We start from the raw sequence: 14340 nt of genomic DNA, 5'->3' as shown, positions 1-14340 counted from the left end.
GTAAATGTAAACGAGTTATAGAAGAAGAGAAAAGAGAAGATTTTTAACGGTTTTTTCGATATATCTCGAAAAGTAACAAAGCAATCGATACTTTCAAAAAATCTGTCGATAGATCTTTTTAAAACCTACAACTTTCTCATTTAAAATTTTTCAATCCGTGCTATATTTTTTTAGTTATTTTAGAAAAACCGTTTTTTTCAACTTTGTGATTTTTTTTAACCATGTTCGCCATATTGGATCGAGTTTAAAGAACAAGAAACTCAATTTAAAATTTAATTTTCTATACGGTCATATTTTTTTTGTCCAGGTAATAATTTCTGTAAGCATTTCTCTATAATGCTTGGACTATAATTACTTAAACAATTATTTAAACTTTTGACTATATTTTGTTTTTTTTTTTGAAAACTGAACGATGTTAACTGTTCGACGTATTATGGAAGACTGGCCACCTAGAAGCCATGTAACAGTTTTTATAAATGAATAACAAAAGAGTTTGTTGTTATGGAAACATCAATTTGAGATCTTATGCAATTTTTACTTTGAAATTGTGCCTTTATGTATGTCTTTTGTAGCACGACACTGATATATTTGAATTCTACACATTTTTTTGAAAATTTACATACCCAAATCTTTTTATTACGTTAACTTTTGAGGTTATTATAAAATTTTGCTAATTTATCGAAATTTGTGCAAATTACGTTATTAGGCATAATTCTATGCCACTAGTCTTGTTTGTCAACACTTATCTTACGTTAATTTCACTATTGTACACAGTTTTATGATATACAAATTGACTAATAATGAAAATATTTCAGATACATCGTTCCTTGACTTCTAGTACTGTTTTTACATTTGGAATGTACATTAGGATTCAAATACAGTCTTGGATGGACAGAAAGTCTTTTTAACACAGTACAAGTCATTTCACACAATAAATTTTACATAATGTCAAGTCATGGGTTTGACATTTCTAAAATCGCTAACTGAGTTATATAGAGAACTTTAATTTTGATTCCACTCATAAATAGGTATAGACCAAAGGTATGGTGAATTTTAATTATAGTCTTAGTTAATTACAAGGTTTTTATTTATAAGTGCAAGGATAAATTGTTCTCCGATACATCTATCTGTCAAAATCTTGATTGTTTAAATTTCCCTAAACCAGTGCTTCTATATGGTGAATATCATTACAAAATTATACTAGGTGATACATTTTAATTTCCTAGAATGTATTATTGCATTTATTATACTATTTAATTGAAAATTTTACATTATTAACTTTATTTTGACATATGGATTTTATCATGTAGCGATTTTGCTTTCTTATGTATAAAACTTATGCTATATGCTAAATTATATTCTTCATTTCACAAATATTTATTGCAACACATCCCTGTTGTTAAGAGTTCTATATTTCGATGTTACAGTTTTGAATATTTTACTATATTAAGTACTTGATTATCGTTACTGGTCCAGATATCATAACAATACATTCGTTTCTTCACGGTTTCTAATACACCTGCGCCATTACTTTTCTAACGCCCTCGGCAGTAATAATAAAAAGCGGGCATTGTGGTTACACGCAAGGGGATGGGGTTAAGTGCACGTAAACCTATTACTGTGTCATTGTAATTCGTTAAAATATCAAAGGAAGGCAGCCAGAGCCCTAGACAGTGCCTAATGCATTATGTATGAATGTGAATTCCGTGTTTTGCCAAGAGCCGCGACAGAAAACTACTAGCCACAAAATTTTATTATATTCCAGAAAATTCATGAGGAGTTATGAAAATTTATGTGAAGGCTTATTGCGATTTATGTTTTCTTAGACAATATGTCTTTGCTTTTATACTCGACGACTCCCCCTCGAATTCAGCAATTGCAAAATATTTTTATTGGTTCGGAAGGCATATTTATATACAGTATGACACGTTTTTCGGGTTAACACCTCTGGAATCGTGAGAAGGCTGTGGACTTTCCTTAAGCCAGTTTTACAATTTACTTACATTTTATTGATGTGACAAAAGCCTGGCCTACTACGATCTTTTCACAGGGTCGTTTTTCCAGAAAGTGTTATTAGGCTTTTTTTTTTATCAAAAAGATAATATTACCAGGCTATTCAACACTCATCAAAATATTCATATATCAAATTTGATCGACAAATGTCTATTTAGTGTTTTTTTTATGGAGTGCCAAACTTCGAAAAACCAGACAACTAAAAATTTTAATAAGCAGGTCAAAGATTGCCATGAAAGTGAAAACAGATACCAATCGGATAAAGAAAAAATACAGACCCTATAAATTTAAGACATTTAATTGTGACCAGAGTAAGTAATAATAATTAAAGTACAAAAAATGTAATGAATTATGAATATGTACTAAGTTATTAAACAAAAAATTACAAAACGTTAATCCAAATTAAATATTATTTTTTTCTACCAAACCTTCCATTCGAAACACATTTCTCCAGTCGTCTTCTTAATGGCAAAATATTTATCTTTACAAAATAGAGATTGTTAGATTAAGGGGTGAAAATTTCAATAGTTTTAGAAAAAAATGCCTAATAGAGTAGTTTCAAAATCTCATGAGCCGCGAAATGCGCGAAAGGTGTGGCATATCCGCATAATTCTTCTAATAAGCACGTTGTGAAAACATTGACTCAGAATTAGACCACGTGCCTCATTACAATCGGAAATGAACTAAGGCGCTCGGGCATCAATAAAGTCAACTGGCGAACGTTCGTTATATATATTTTTATTGCTTTAATTAAAATAATAAAGAATAGAGCATTTTATTATGATATTTGTAATCGCAAAAAGGCTTGTTTACTCTACGAGAGCTCGAGATAGACTGTGAATAGTGGATGTAATGTTTTTAGGACGTAGAATAATTTAGACGACGGTCGGAATTATGTTTCTGCGCATATCAAGGTCAAAGCTCCTAAGATTTTGAAACAACTCTACCAATTTTTGGAAAAAGACACTTTTAAAAAATCGTAATAGGCCATGCTTTTGTCACATCAATAAAATGGTTGGTAGAATATAACTTCCTTTCAGGGTACTAATTGTAAAAAAAATTGGCTTGCGGAAAGTCCACAGCCTTCTCACAATTCCAGAAGTGTTAATCTGAATGACGGGACTCACTGTGTAGACAGAGTTTTACTTAAAGTTGTACAATTGCAGTTTTGTAAGTGCCTTCCAGTTTAGGTTTAACGACTAAAACTAAAACTTTTAAACAATGTCGCCCGCGTTTTTCAGCGTGCGGATATGGTACATATTATTCTACGCTATTTTTACTATCTGCTCACAAAAAAAACAGCCTGACCGAAGAATTATGCATGAAATGGCCGTTTTCGGGCTAGATTTCCTGGTCTGTTGAAATGAAAAGTTCCATGGTGAAACTGGATTCCAAAACTAACATAACGGGCTTATTTTTTGTGTTAGACATCATTTTATTAGTATTTGCTATTGTAACCGTAGAACAAGCAGTATAAGAGGTAGTAGCAACAATAACTGTAAAACGAGCAGTAGTAGAGGCTGATGTCGTTCAAAATTTTCTTCCCAATCTTGATTCTGTGGTCTGTTTTTTTAATGTTCGGTGCTTCGTCCAGATTTATTTCAGATAAATATGGTAACACGTCGGTAAGTTATACAAAACCAATGTTTGACTATACAGGGTGTTAAAAAAGTAGTGTAAAATATTTCAGGAGGTAATAGTATGAACCAAAATAAGCAGAAAAGTCTTAATAAACATTGGTCCGCAAAGTAACGGTTGCGGAGATATGGACCACTATTCGTTTTTCAAACATTTTATTTTATTAGGAATAAACCGACAAAGGAAGCTTTTAACAAACAAAAAACAAAGTTACAGAAGATGTTCAAAGTGCCCTCCGTCCATTTCCAAGCAGGCACGACATCTTCGTCTCAACGATATTCGAACTCTTTCGAAAACACCCTCCTTGGTTTGGATTTCTTGACACTTTTGATTAATCCGTAGCTGCAGCTCTTCCAGGCTATTTACAGGAGTACCATACACTAATGTCTTCAAATATCCCCAAACAAAGAAATCTAGAGGGTTCAGATCAGGCGATCTTGGAGGCCATAAAACAGGTCCGGCCCTTCCTACCCATCTATGTGGAAAAGTTTGGTGTAAATGCTCTCTAACGGCCATGGAAAAATGAGCTGGAGCACCATCATGCTGGAACCACATTTGTTGCCTCTGATTCAAAGGAATGTCTTCCAAAAACTCATACAGTGTGTTCTGCAGAAAGTTGAGGTAAGCAGCGCCTGTTAATCGGTTTGGTAAAACAACAGGACCTAGAAACCTGTCACCTACAATACCCATCCAAATGTTTAATGAAAAACGTGCCTGATGTCCAGATTCTATTAGAGCATGAGGATTTTCGTCGGCCCAAATATGCGTATTGTGAAAATTAAACACTCCATTTCTTGTGAACCCGGCCTCATCAGTAAAAAGAATGTTTGCAAGAAAACGAGGGTCTTCAGCATCATGACGTAGAAACCAGCGGCAAAAAACCAAACGTGCTTGATGATCATTTATTGGATTTAAGGCCTGTACTCGTTGCACATGGTATGGATAAAGCAGTTGCTCGTGAAGGATTCTCCAAACAAGAGGACCACTAATTCCTACCTCGGCTGATATTCTCCGCACACTCGTACCTGGATTCTGCTCTACCAGTGCTAGAATTTCTTCTTCTGCTCTAGGAGTGGATACCGACCTTGGTCTTCCGGATAAATGGCACTGTTTGCTCAAGGAACCGGTATCACGCAATCTTTGGTGAATTCTTCCAAACATGCGTTGTGAAGGAATCTGGCGATTTGGATAAGCGTCAACATAAAGACGTCGCGCTTCGGTGGCGTTCCCATTAGCACGACCATACATGAAATGCATGTCTGTTAATTCTGCGTTAGAGTAACCAGCCATAGCGAAAGAAAACTTGTGCACTGAGAACAACTGTCAAATACGTACTGTTTATTTCACTAAACATCAACCAACTATTATAAGAAAATACACAACGTTTTTGCAAAATAAAAAAAGGGGCTAAAAAACATAAAACATTCCATATCTCCGCAACCGTTACTTTGCGGACCCATGTTTATTGGGACTTTTCTGTTTATTTTGGTTCATACTATTACCTCCTTAAATATTTTACACTCTTTTTTTAACACCCTGTATTATTTTCCAGTGTAGATATCTAATAACTGATCTGAAAACGTAACAACTGACAGCGATAATAGTGCACTGATGCAACTTACCACGCTAATTTGATTAAAAAAAATCACATTCGTTTTTAGTGAAACACGTATTATTACCCTCAAAAAATTGACTCCCATCTAAAATGTTAAAGCATATTTTAAAGATTTTACTTTTATTCTAATGTTACATATTCCAGTTAAAAAAATTACTTATATCTTTTCAAAATCGAGTACATCCCTTCCTCATTTACTCTACGATATTTTGTAATTCTGATGTTCTACGGTCATAGTTTACCGGACCGAACCAAATTTTCCCCTGCAACGCGCAGAGACAAATTAATGGCTCCCGCACACGAAACATAGCCCCCCTGGGGGCCCGCAGTTTTAACGCATCGGTTACCGACCCATCTCGTACCCACAACAACCGTCCGTCCGTGATTAAGGAAGCCGTACTGACCTGCAATGACGACCTGGAAGACGCAGGGGTCCTTCTGACGGCCCACCTCGTTGACTCCGTAGCAGAGCAGGGTGCCGTAGTCGAGGTCCGAGACGGGGGTGTAATTGAGGCGGGAGGAGGTGACCTCGTTGGTGAACCTGTTGGCCGGAACGTCGGTCTGGTCCCCGGAGTTGTTGAACGTCCAGTGGAAGGTCACCACGGCGGGGTTGGCGTCGACCTGGCACCGGAGTGTCACGGTCTCCTGCTTCAGCGCCCCGTAGAGCTCCTCGCGCTCCTGGATGCACACGGGGATGTCTGGAAATGAGAGCGGCGTCAACGAATCACGTTGTTGTTATAGTATATACAGGGTGTCCCGAAATTCATGCAACGAAATTTGGTCCTAGATTCTTAAGACAAATTTAGGAGACCCGTATTTTCTCTTTTTGCCAATTGGCCCACTCTTTCGGAGTGACAGCCCCCTGAAATCTGCCCCTAAGAAGTCTTTTTTACATCTCAAAACCATGTTGTACGCGCATCACTAAATTTGGTACGCAGGGGTTTTATGACATGTGGAATCTCACCCCCTTAAGACAATTTTTCGTGGGCCCCCTTGCCTTTGGAGCCAAAAAAATTTAGTCGCATATTTAAATTTTCTAAAAATTATCAGTCCACTAGTCAGTCCACTAAATTTAGAAACTTTTTGTCCCTTTATACTTTTTTCGTAAAACTCAAAGATTTCGAGAAAAATGTCAAAATGTGATCGAATCACGATATGCATTCCTCAAAAACATTGCGTTTTACGAAACAAATATCAAGAGACAAAAAAGTTTCTAAATTCAATGGCTTTCTAGCTAACTAATAATTTAAAAAAAAAAAAATCAAATTTGCGACAAAATTTTTCTGGTTCCAAAGACAAGGGCGCCCACGAAAAAGTGTCTTAAGGGGGTTTCTCGCCAAAAAGCGTATAGCACTGTGAGATTCCACAAGTCATAAAACCCCTGTGTACCAAATTTAGTGATTCGCGTACATGGTTTTGAGATGTAAAAAAGACTTCTTAGGGTTGTCACTCCGAAAGAGTGGGCCAATTGGCAAAAAGAGAAAATACGGGTCTCCTAAATTTGTCTTAAGAATTTAGGACCAAATTTTGTTGCATGAATTTCAGGACATCCTGTACAGTAGCTTGTAATAGGCAACAATATACATGTATTTTTTAGATTAGGGTGGCCCAAAAAAAACGAAAATTTTTTTTCGTGTCTCGTGAAAATATGTTAGTATATCATGTTTTAAGACCTCCTCAAAAAATAAGCTCAAAAAAATTTAGAGGTCGCTGAAGATTTTTAAAAATTTCCAAAATCTTCTAATATTGATTTTTTTTAAATTTTTTTCTCGTTATTTTATCATTTTCTAGGTCTTTTAGAGGTCGATCAAGATTTTAAAAAATTTCCAAAATCGTCAAAAATTGAATTTATTTTATTTTCTTATTATTTTATCATTTTCTAGGTTGTAAAAAAATCTCGATTCTGAAAATTTCAAATCGATATTTTAATTTTAAAGGTCTCCCATACTTATTTTGACTTGCAAAGTAGTGTGCCTGTTTTCGAACGACCTCTAAAATAAATATCAACAAATAATTTTTTTTTATTGAATTTGATGAACAAAAGGATATAAATAAATCATGAGGCACTTAAATTTAAAAAAATAAAAAATTATAAATATTTGATACTCGCAGTGCCGTAGTAAATTTTGCCTCGAGAAATTTTTTAAGTGTCTCTTGATTTATTTCTATTCTTTTGTTCATCAAATTCAATAAAAAAACGAAAAAAAAATTAGTTTTTTTTGGGCCACCCTGGTCTAGATCTAACTTTCTAAACAAGACAAAAACTAAAAAAATCAAACAAAATAAAATTTTTTGGTTATCTTCAAAAGGCTGTAACTTCGAAAAAAATGGTCGTAGGTAGAGCAAAAAATTAAATTAGATTCTGAAATTTCTATTTTTAGGATCTGAAAAAAATCCAGCGGAAAATAAATTTTCAAAGTATACATTGAATAAAACATGTTAAAAGTATCTATTTAAAATCATTAAAAAATAAAATAAAAATAAAATGCTACGGAACACAGAGGGCAATGAAAAAGTAATTATTGTGTGGAAAAGTAAATACTCTAAATTTTTTCCGAAAGTTATTTACATGCATAAATTTAAAAGAATCATATTATACAGGGTGTCCCAAAAAGACACGAACCCAAGATAACTCTTCAGGCTGAAATTCTACCAAAAAAAGTTTAAGAAGTTGTACGATTTCAAAAAAACAATTTAGTGGTGACCATGTTTTTGACCTTGACTCCAATTTTTCAGATCACATCAAGGTCAACTTAAAAATTTCAGATAGAAACCCCTATTTTTTATTTTATAAATGCACCGGGTCCTCAAAAGTTTGCGGCCACTACAGTAATCTTCAAAGGTTGACAACTTCTTTTTTTCAAATGGAACACCAACAATTTTATGTCAGGAATATGTAGAATTAAATTCTGCGCCGATTGATATAGAGGTTTCCTATACTTATTTTCAACTGTTTCGATTATTTATAANAGTACAGTCCGATCGCACAAAGTTTTGTTAAAAGTAGACCTCATCTATACGGAAAATACATAATATAAAAATATTGAATATAAGCACCAGTACTACATTTATTTACGATTTGCATACATAATGAGCTTTTATTACTCACTTTCATTTCTAAACAGACTATAGGTGAATTACTTATACCATAAACAAATCTACAGCAACCATTCAAAACTTTTTGTAATCGATTTTGTGTAAATTTATGGAAACAGGTAAAATAAACTATAAAACAATAATTTACAATAGGAATTACTAGAGATTTTTTTACGTAATTTATAATTAAATACATATCTATTCATATTCAACATTTTTAATGCTGCATAACATTTCTGTATCAACAAAGAGACGTGTTTTTCAAACCTCAAATCTGTGTCAAACATAAGCCTCAAGTTTTTGATATGAGACTATATGCAGTCTCATATCAGTCCAATGACTTACCCTCAATATGCAAATATAACCTATTAGTTCAAGCATTATAGAGAAGTGATTACAGAAATTATTATCTGGAAAAAAATATGACCGTATGGGAAATTAAATTTTAAATTTAGTTTCTTGTTCTTTAAACTCTATCCAAAATGGCAAACATGACCAAAAAAAATTGCGAAGTTGTAAAAATCGGTTTTTCTAAAATAACCAACAAACTATAGCTCCTATCGAAAAATTTTAAATGAGAAAGTTGTAGGTTTTAAAAAGATCTATAGACTGATTTCGAAGTATCGATTGCTTAGTTACTTTTCGAGATATATCGAAAAAACCGTTAAAAATCTTCTCTTTTCTCTTATATTAATTAATTATTTTTCCAGATATATCGATTTCTTGAAAAAAAGGCGCTCTCGATAATTGCCTAGATCTTCTCAGCGGATGGCCCTACAGTAAGGATTTTTGGTTTATTTTCTTCGTAAAGAGTTGTATTACCATGCTGTTAAAAAATTTTGACGATTTTAATTTCAAGCATAAAAAAATTGCACTTTTTTGGGTATGTTTTTTTCACATAACTATTTTAATTTTTTCTTTATGACAACAACTTTTATACAGAGAAATTGCTGACATTTTTTCACAAATTAAAAGAATATGTTTTTCTAGGACCCTGTTGGGCTAAGAGGATGGGAGCTATAGTTTTAATATTTAAGAAAAACCGTTTTTTTTTTTCAACTTTGTGAATTATTTTGGTCATATTCGCCATTTTGGATCGAGTTCGAAGAAGAAGAAATCTAATTTAAAATTTAATTTCCTATACGGTCATATTTTTTCCAGGTAATAATTTCTGCAAATTTAACATTAGGCCGTCACAGAATGCTTGGACATTTCCTGCCGCTTGGTTTTAGAACAGAATAACATAAGAGCACATTTATTTGGATTAAGTTTCAGGTTATTGAAATTAGTATAATTAACTATGAATTCTAAATCTTTTTTATTTTATTAGAAACATTTTCAGTGTCACTGAGAATAAATTAGAATTGTAAATTTGTATCATCAGCGCAAGACAATATACAGGGTGTTAAAAAAAGAGTGTAAAATATTTAAGGAGGTAATAGTATGAACCAAAATAAGCAGAAAAGTCTCAATAAACATGGGTCCGCAAAGTAACGGTTGCGGAGATATGGAATGTTTTATGTTTTTTAGCCCCTTTTTTTATTTTGCAAAAACGTTGTGTATTTTCTTATAATAGTTGGTTGATGTTTAGTGAAATAAACAGTACGTATTTGACAGTTGTTCTCAGTGCACAAGTTTTCTTTCGCTATGGCTGGTTACTCTAACGCAGAATTAACAGACATGCATTTCATGTATGGTCGTGCTAATGGGAACGCCACCGAAGCGCGACGTCTTTATGTTGACGCTTATCCAAATCGCCAGATTCCTTCACAACGCATGTTTGGAAGAATTCACCAAAGATTGCGTGATACCGGTTCCTTGAGCAAACAGTGCCATTTATCCGGAAGACCAAGGTCGGTATCCACTCCTAGAGCAGAAGAAGAAATTCTAGCACTGGTAGAGCAGAATCCAGGTACGAGTGTGCGGAGAATATCAGCCGAGGTAGGAATTAGTGGTCCTCTTGTTTGGAGAATCCTTCACGAGCAACTGCTTTATCCATACCATGTGCAACGAGTACAGGCCTTAAATCCAATAAATGATCATCAAGCACGTTTGGTTTTTTGCCGCTGGTTTCTACGTCATGATGCTGAAGACCCTCGTTTTCTTGCAAACATTCTTTTTACTGATGAGGCCGGGTTCACAAGAAATGGAGTGTTTAATTTTCACAATACGCATATTTGGGCCGACGAAAATCCTCATGCTCTAATAGAATCTGGACATCAGGCACGTTTTTCATTAAACATTTGGATGGGTATTGTAGGTGACAGGTTTCTAGGTCCTGTTGTTTTACCAAACCGATTAACAGGCGCTGCTTACCTCAACTTTCTGCAGAACACACTGTATGAGTTTTTGGAAGACATTCCTTTGAATCAGAGGCAACAAATGTGGTTCCAGCATGATGGTGCTCCAGCTCATTTTTCCATGGCCGTTAGAGAGCATTTACACCAAACTTTTCCACATAGATGGGTAGGAAGGGCCGGACCTGTTTTATGGCCTCCAAGATCGCCTGATCTGAACCCTCTAGATTTCTTTGTTTGGGGATATTTGAAGACATTAGTGTATGGTACTCCTGTAAATAGCCTGGAAGAGCTGCAGCTACGGATTAATCAAAAGTGTCAAGAAATCCAAACCAAGGAGGGTGTTTTCGAAAGAGTTCGAATATCGTTGAGACGAAGATGTCGTGCCTGCTTGGAAATGGACGGAGGGCACTTTGAACATCTTCTGTAACTTTGTTTTTTGTTTGTTAAAAGCTTCCTTTGTCGGTTTATTCCTAATAAAATAAAATGTTTGAAAAACGAATAGTGGTCCATATCTCCGCAACCGTTACTTTGCGGACCCATGTTTATTACGACTTTTCTGCTTATTTTGGTTCATACTATTACCTCCTGAAATATTTTACACTCTTTTTTTAACACCCTGTATTATACGCCTTTGTACAAGTGAATATATCAGAATTATAAATCAAGAAAAGAATAGGACCTAAAACCGATCCTTGGGGTACCCCGGAACTTACAACAGCTAACGCGGAAGTTTGATTATCAATGACTACTATGTGTTGACGATTACTTAATTAGTTATAATTTGAAAAATTGCAACGAAGTGTCGTCAAACACATAAAATTTTAATTTTGCTGTTACTGTTTACTAAATTACAATTTCCAAACTTAAATCGATTTGACGAGGTGTAAATTCATCTGTGCTTCATTTGGACAACTGAAAAACATAATAACTTAGGGAGCGATGCTAAGGGTCGTCCTGGCTCGTCTAATCGCGGTCGATGCCGAACGCAACCAATCCATTTGTGCAGTTTAACAGTCTGTATAGATGGTAACGTTTAACACAATGTGCTCTTGAACCACTATGTACTAGCATCCTCGATGTTACTGGCTATTAACTCGATGGTCGAGAGTGATTTGACCTATTTGCGGTGCATCTGGTCTATTTCGACGTTTACTCTGAACAATTTGTCCCCTAATGTCTGCAGTAGACATTACTGCACGTTTAAACAAATGAGATCCCTGCGATGCCGTCTATCATTTCATCGAGGAAGCAACAACTTTCAGTCCGGTTCAAATGGAATTTGCTCTTAGTATAAGTTACTTTTCACAATTACAAATATTTATGACGATATTAATTTTTTTTTTAAATGATATGAAATCTGAAATGAGAAATGTGACTCTTGAATTTGTATGCTTAAAAGAGAATAACATTTCCGATACTGAGAGTGTCATTCCTTGTCCTGAATAATGACCACATCAACAAATTCCTATTTAGTCGGTATCAGAAAAAAGCTATAATAAAATATTTACAAATTTCACAAAAAAAAAATAAAGGATGTATCTTTAAAAGCGCACAGGGTGTCCCACCACGAACCCCATCGATGGATATCTGGGAATCCGCTCGAAGGATTTTTTTGAAATTGTGACGGTGTGATACGGGCCGTGGGGCCTACCAAGCTAAAATATTTTTAAGGTCATCGTACTTCCGGTTATAACGGAAGTCGATACTAATGTTCTTATTTTAAATGGAACCCCCTGTATATTATTACGTTTTTGGACATTTTTAAGTTGAAAACATATAGCACACTCCATACTTAGGATTGACCGTTTCCGATATATTTTCGTTTTTAAGCAAAAATTGACAGATGCAGACTGTCAGCAAATTGGACATTTTGTAGAGGATGACCTAATTTATCGAATTTGACATGAAAATTTTCCATTTTTTATACAGGGTAGTCAAAAAAATTATCGAATATGAAGTTCAGAAAATGTGAAAAACTTGACCCTAATTTTATAACGTATTCGCATTATGCACCAAAATTAAGTGTAACTTTGTTAAAGTTTCCCTATAACCCAGTAGTATTCATTTTATTTACGAATAAACAATGCCCTTTTAGTCCAGACCTGTTTCAAAGAGTCCATATTTGGGTGAATCGTATATCCACGGAGATTTTTGGTATTTTGGCTTTCAAATATCACTAGAAATGAAAATTTTTCTATGCGCATAAAAAAAACGTGGGCTTAACTTTTGGCGGCACAATATGTTAAAAAATTCGAAAAATGTCATATTTTTCTTCCTATTTAATTATGTATCTTTTTAAGAGTTGATTTTAGGCGAGAATGGAAAAGGAAAAACATGTTTGTAATTAAATTTTACAAAATATGACTAGTTACAAATCGAATGAATCATGATTATTATTGTAAAAATCGAAAAAAACGCCAAGAATTGGGTTAAAAAACTTTTTAGGGAATTTTTTTGGGGTCTTTAGGTTGGGTATAGCACCTTCATACTTGGCTCAAGAAAAGTTCATGTTATGTAGAATCATCACACCAAATTTCATCAAAATCGGTTCGATAGATTTTGCATAATAATTTTGCAATCCAGATTTTGAAAAAAAAATTGCAAATTTTCAAAATTTTGCACAGCAAAAACCAAGGCCCTTAGATACTTGAAAATTTAATCACATATAGAAGGGCTCTCAAGCTTTCAAACGCTTTTTGAAAAATTCGAATCCGTCAATTAGGAGAGCTCTGGCGCTTGTTTAAACATTGGTCGAATTTTTGTACTATAATTTTGTATTTTTGTAATATAATGAGTTAATTTCTCATTTGCTTATATTTTAAACAGTAAATAATATTTGAATTATACTTTAATTACAAATGAAATGTAGATTAAATTAAATTAATTAATTTATTATTTATTAATTTTCGATATTTTGAAAATAATTGTTGTCTAAACAATTTTAGAATATTTAAATAAATTTGTTTTTGATCTTTGAAAAACAGTATATAAGTTTATGCACTTACCTTTGATACAATAAAAAAATAAAGTTGATAATTAAAGGAAGTTTAAAGATAAATAATTATCGCACTGTTGAGAGACCAATAATTATTAACGATAGGCATTTGAAAATACGCTAATTGTTTTTTTTAAATCGCGAGACATCGATTTAAATGCAATAATATACAGGGGGTTCCATTTAAAATAAGAAAGTTAGCATCGACTTCCGGTGCAACCGAAAGTACGATGACCTTGAAAATATTTTATCTTGGTAGGCCCCACGGCCCGTATTACACCGCCACAATTTCAAACAAATCCTTCTAGCGGTTTCCCATCCATCAATGGAGTTCGTGGTGGGACACGCTGTACATACTGTTTATGAAAACGTACCTTAATATATTTTGCGTGCTCCCCTCCAGGTAACCTCAGCCTATTTCTTTGTTATTACTGTGGTTTTCATAGTGCACTTATTACTAGGGTTTATTGTTTACATCATTTTTACAAGTGTACGAGACTGAATGAGGAAAATGGAAGTTACAGGCGTCCACATGATATTGTAGAAGCTGAGGAACAATATTGCGAAAAGTACCAATGTTTGTAGTTTTTTTTTTTAGCTCAATGCATGCCCATGAGGCCTGTAAATTTTGTATTCGGTCGGTCGAACCGTTTTCCTTTCCTGAATCGTCAAAGTTTTATAAA

At 34.1% G+C, this 14340-nt stretch overlaps 1 protein-coding gene across 1 annotated transcript in view; it reads right to left on the bottom strand.

Annotated features, from left to right (window-relative positions):
• Nucleotides 1-14340, bottom strand: part of LOC108910267 (nephrin) — a gene marked incomplete at its 3' end in the record, with an annotated part of 234410 nt that overhangs the window by 28196 nt on the left and 191874 nt on the right. Inside the window, exon 9 of the mRNA XM_018714822.1 lies at nt 5671-5964. Within this exon, the coding sequence (XP_018570338.1) occupies nt 5671-5964 (294 nt within the window). The remainder of the gene's footprint in view (nt 1-5670; nt 5965-14340) is intronic.

The sequence above is a fragment of the Anoplophora glabripennis genome, unplaced genomic scaffold (genome assembly GCF_000390285.2).
Source record: "Anoplophora glabripennis isolate ALB-LARVAE unplaced genomic scaffold, Agla_2.0 scaffold583, whole genome shotgun sequence".
In the NCBI taxonomy this organism is placed as follows: domain Eukaryota; kingdom Metazoa; phylum Arthropoda; class Insecta; order Coleoptera; family Cerambycidae; genus Anoplophora; species Anoplophora glabripennis.
The sequence above is the reverse complement of the archived record's forward strand: the minus strand, read 5'-3'. Positions and strand labels throughout refer to the sequence as shown.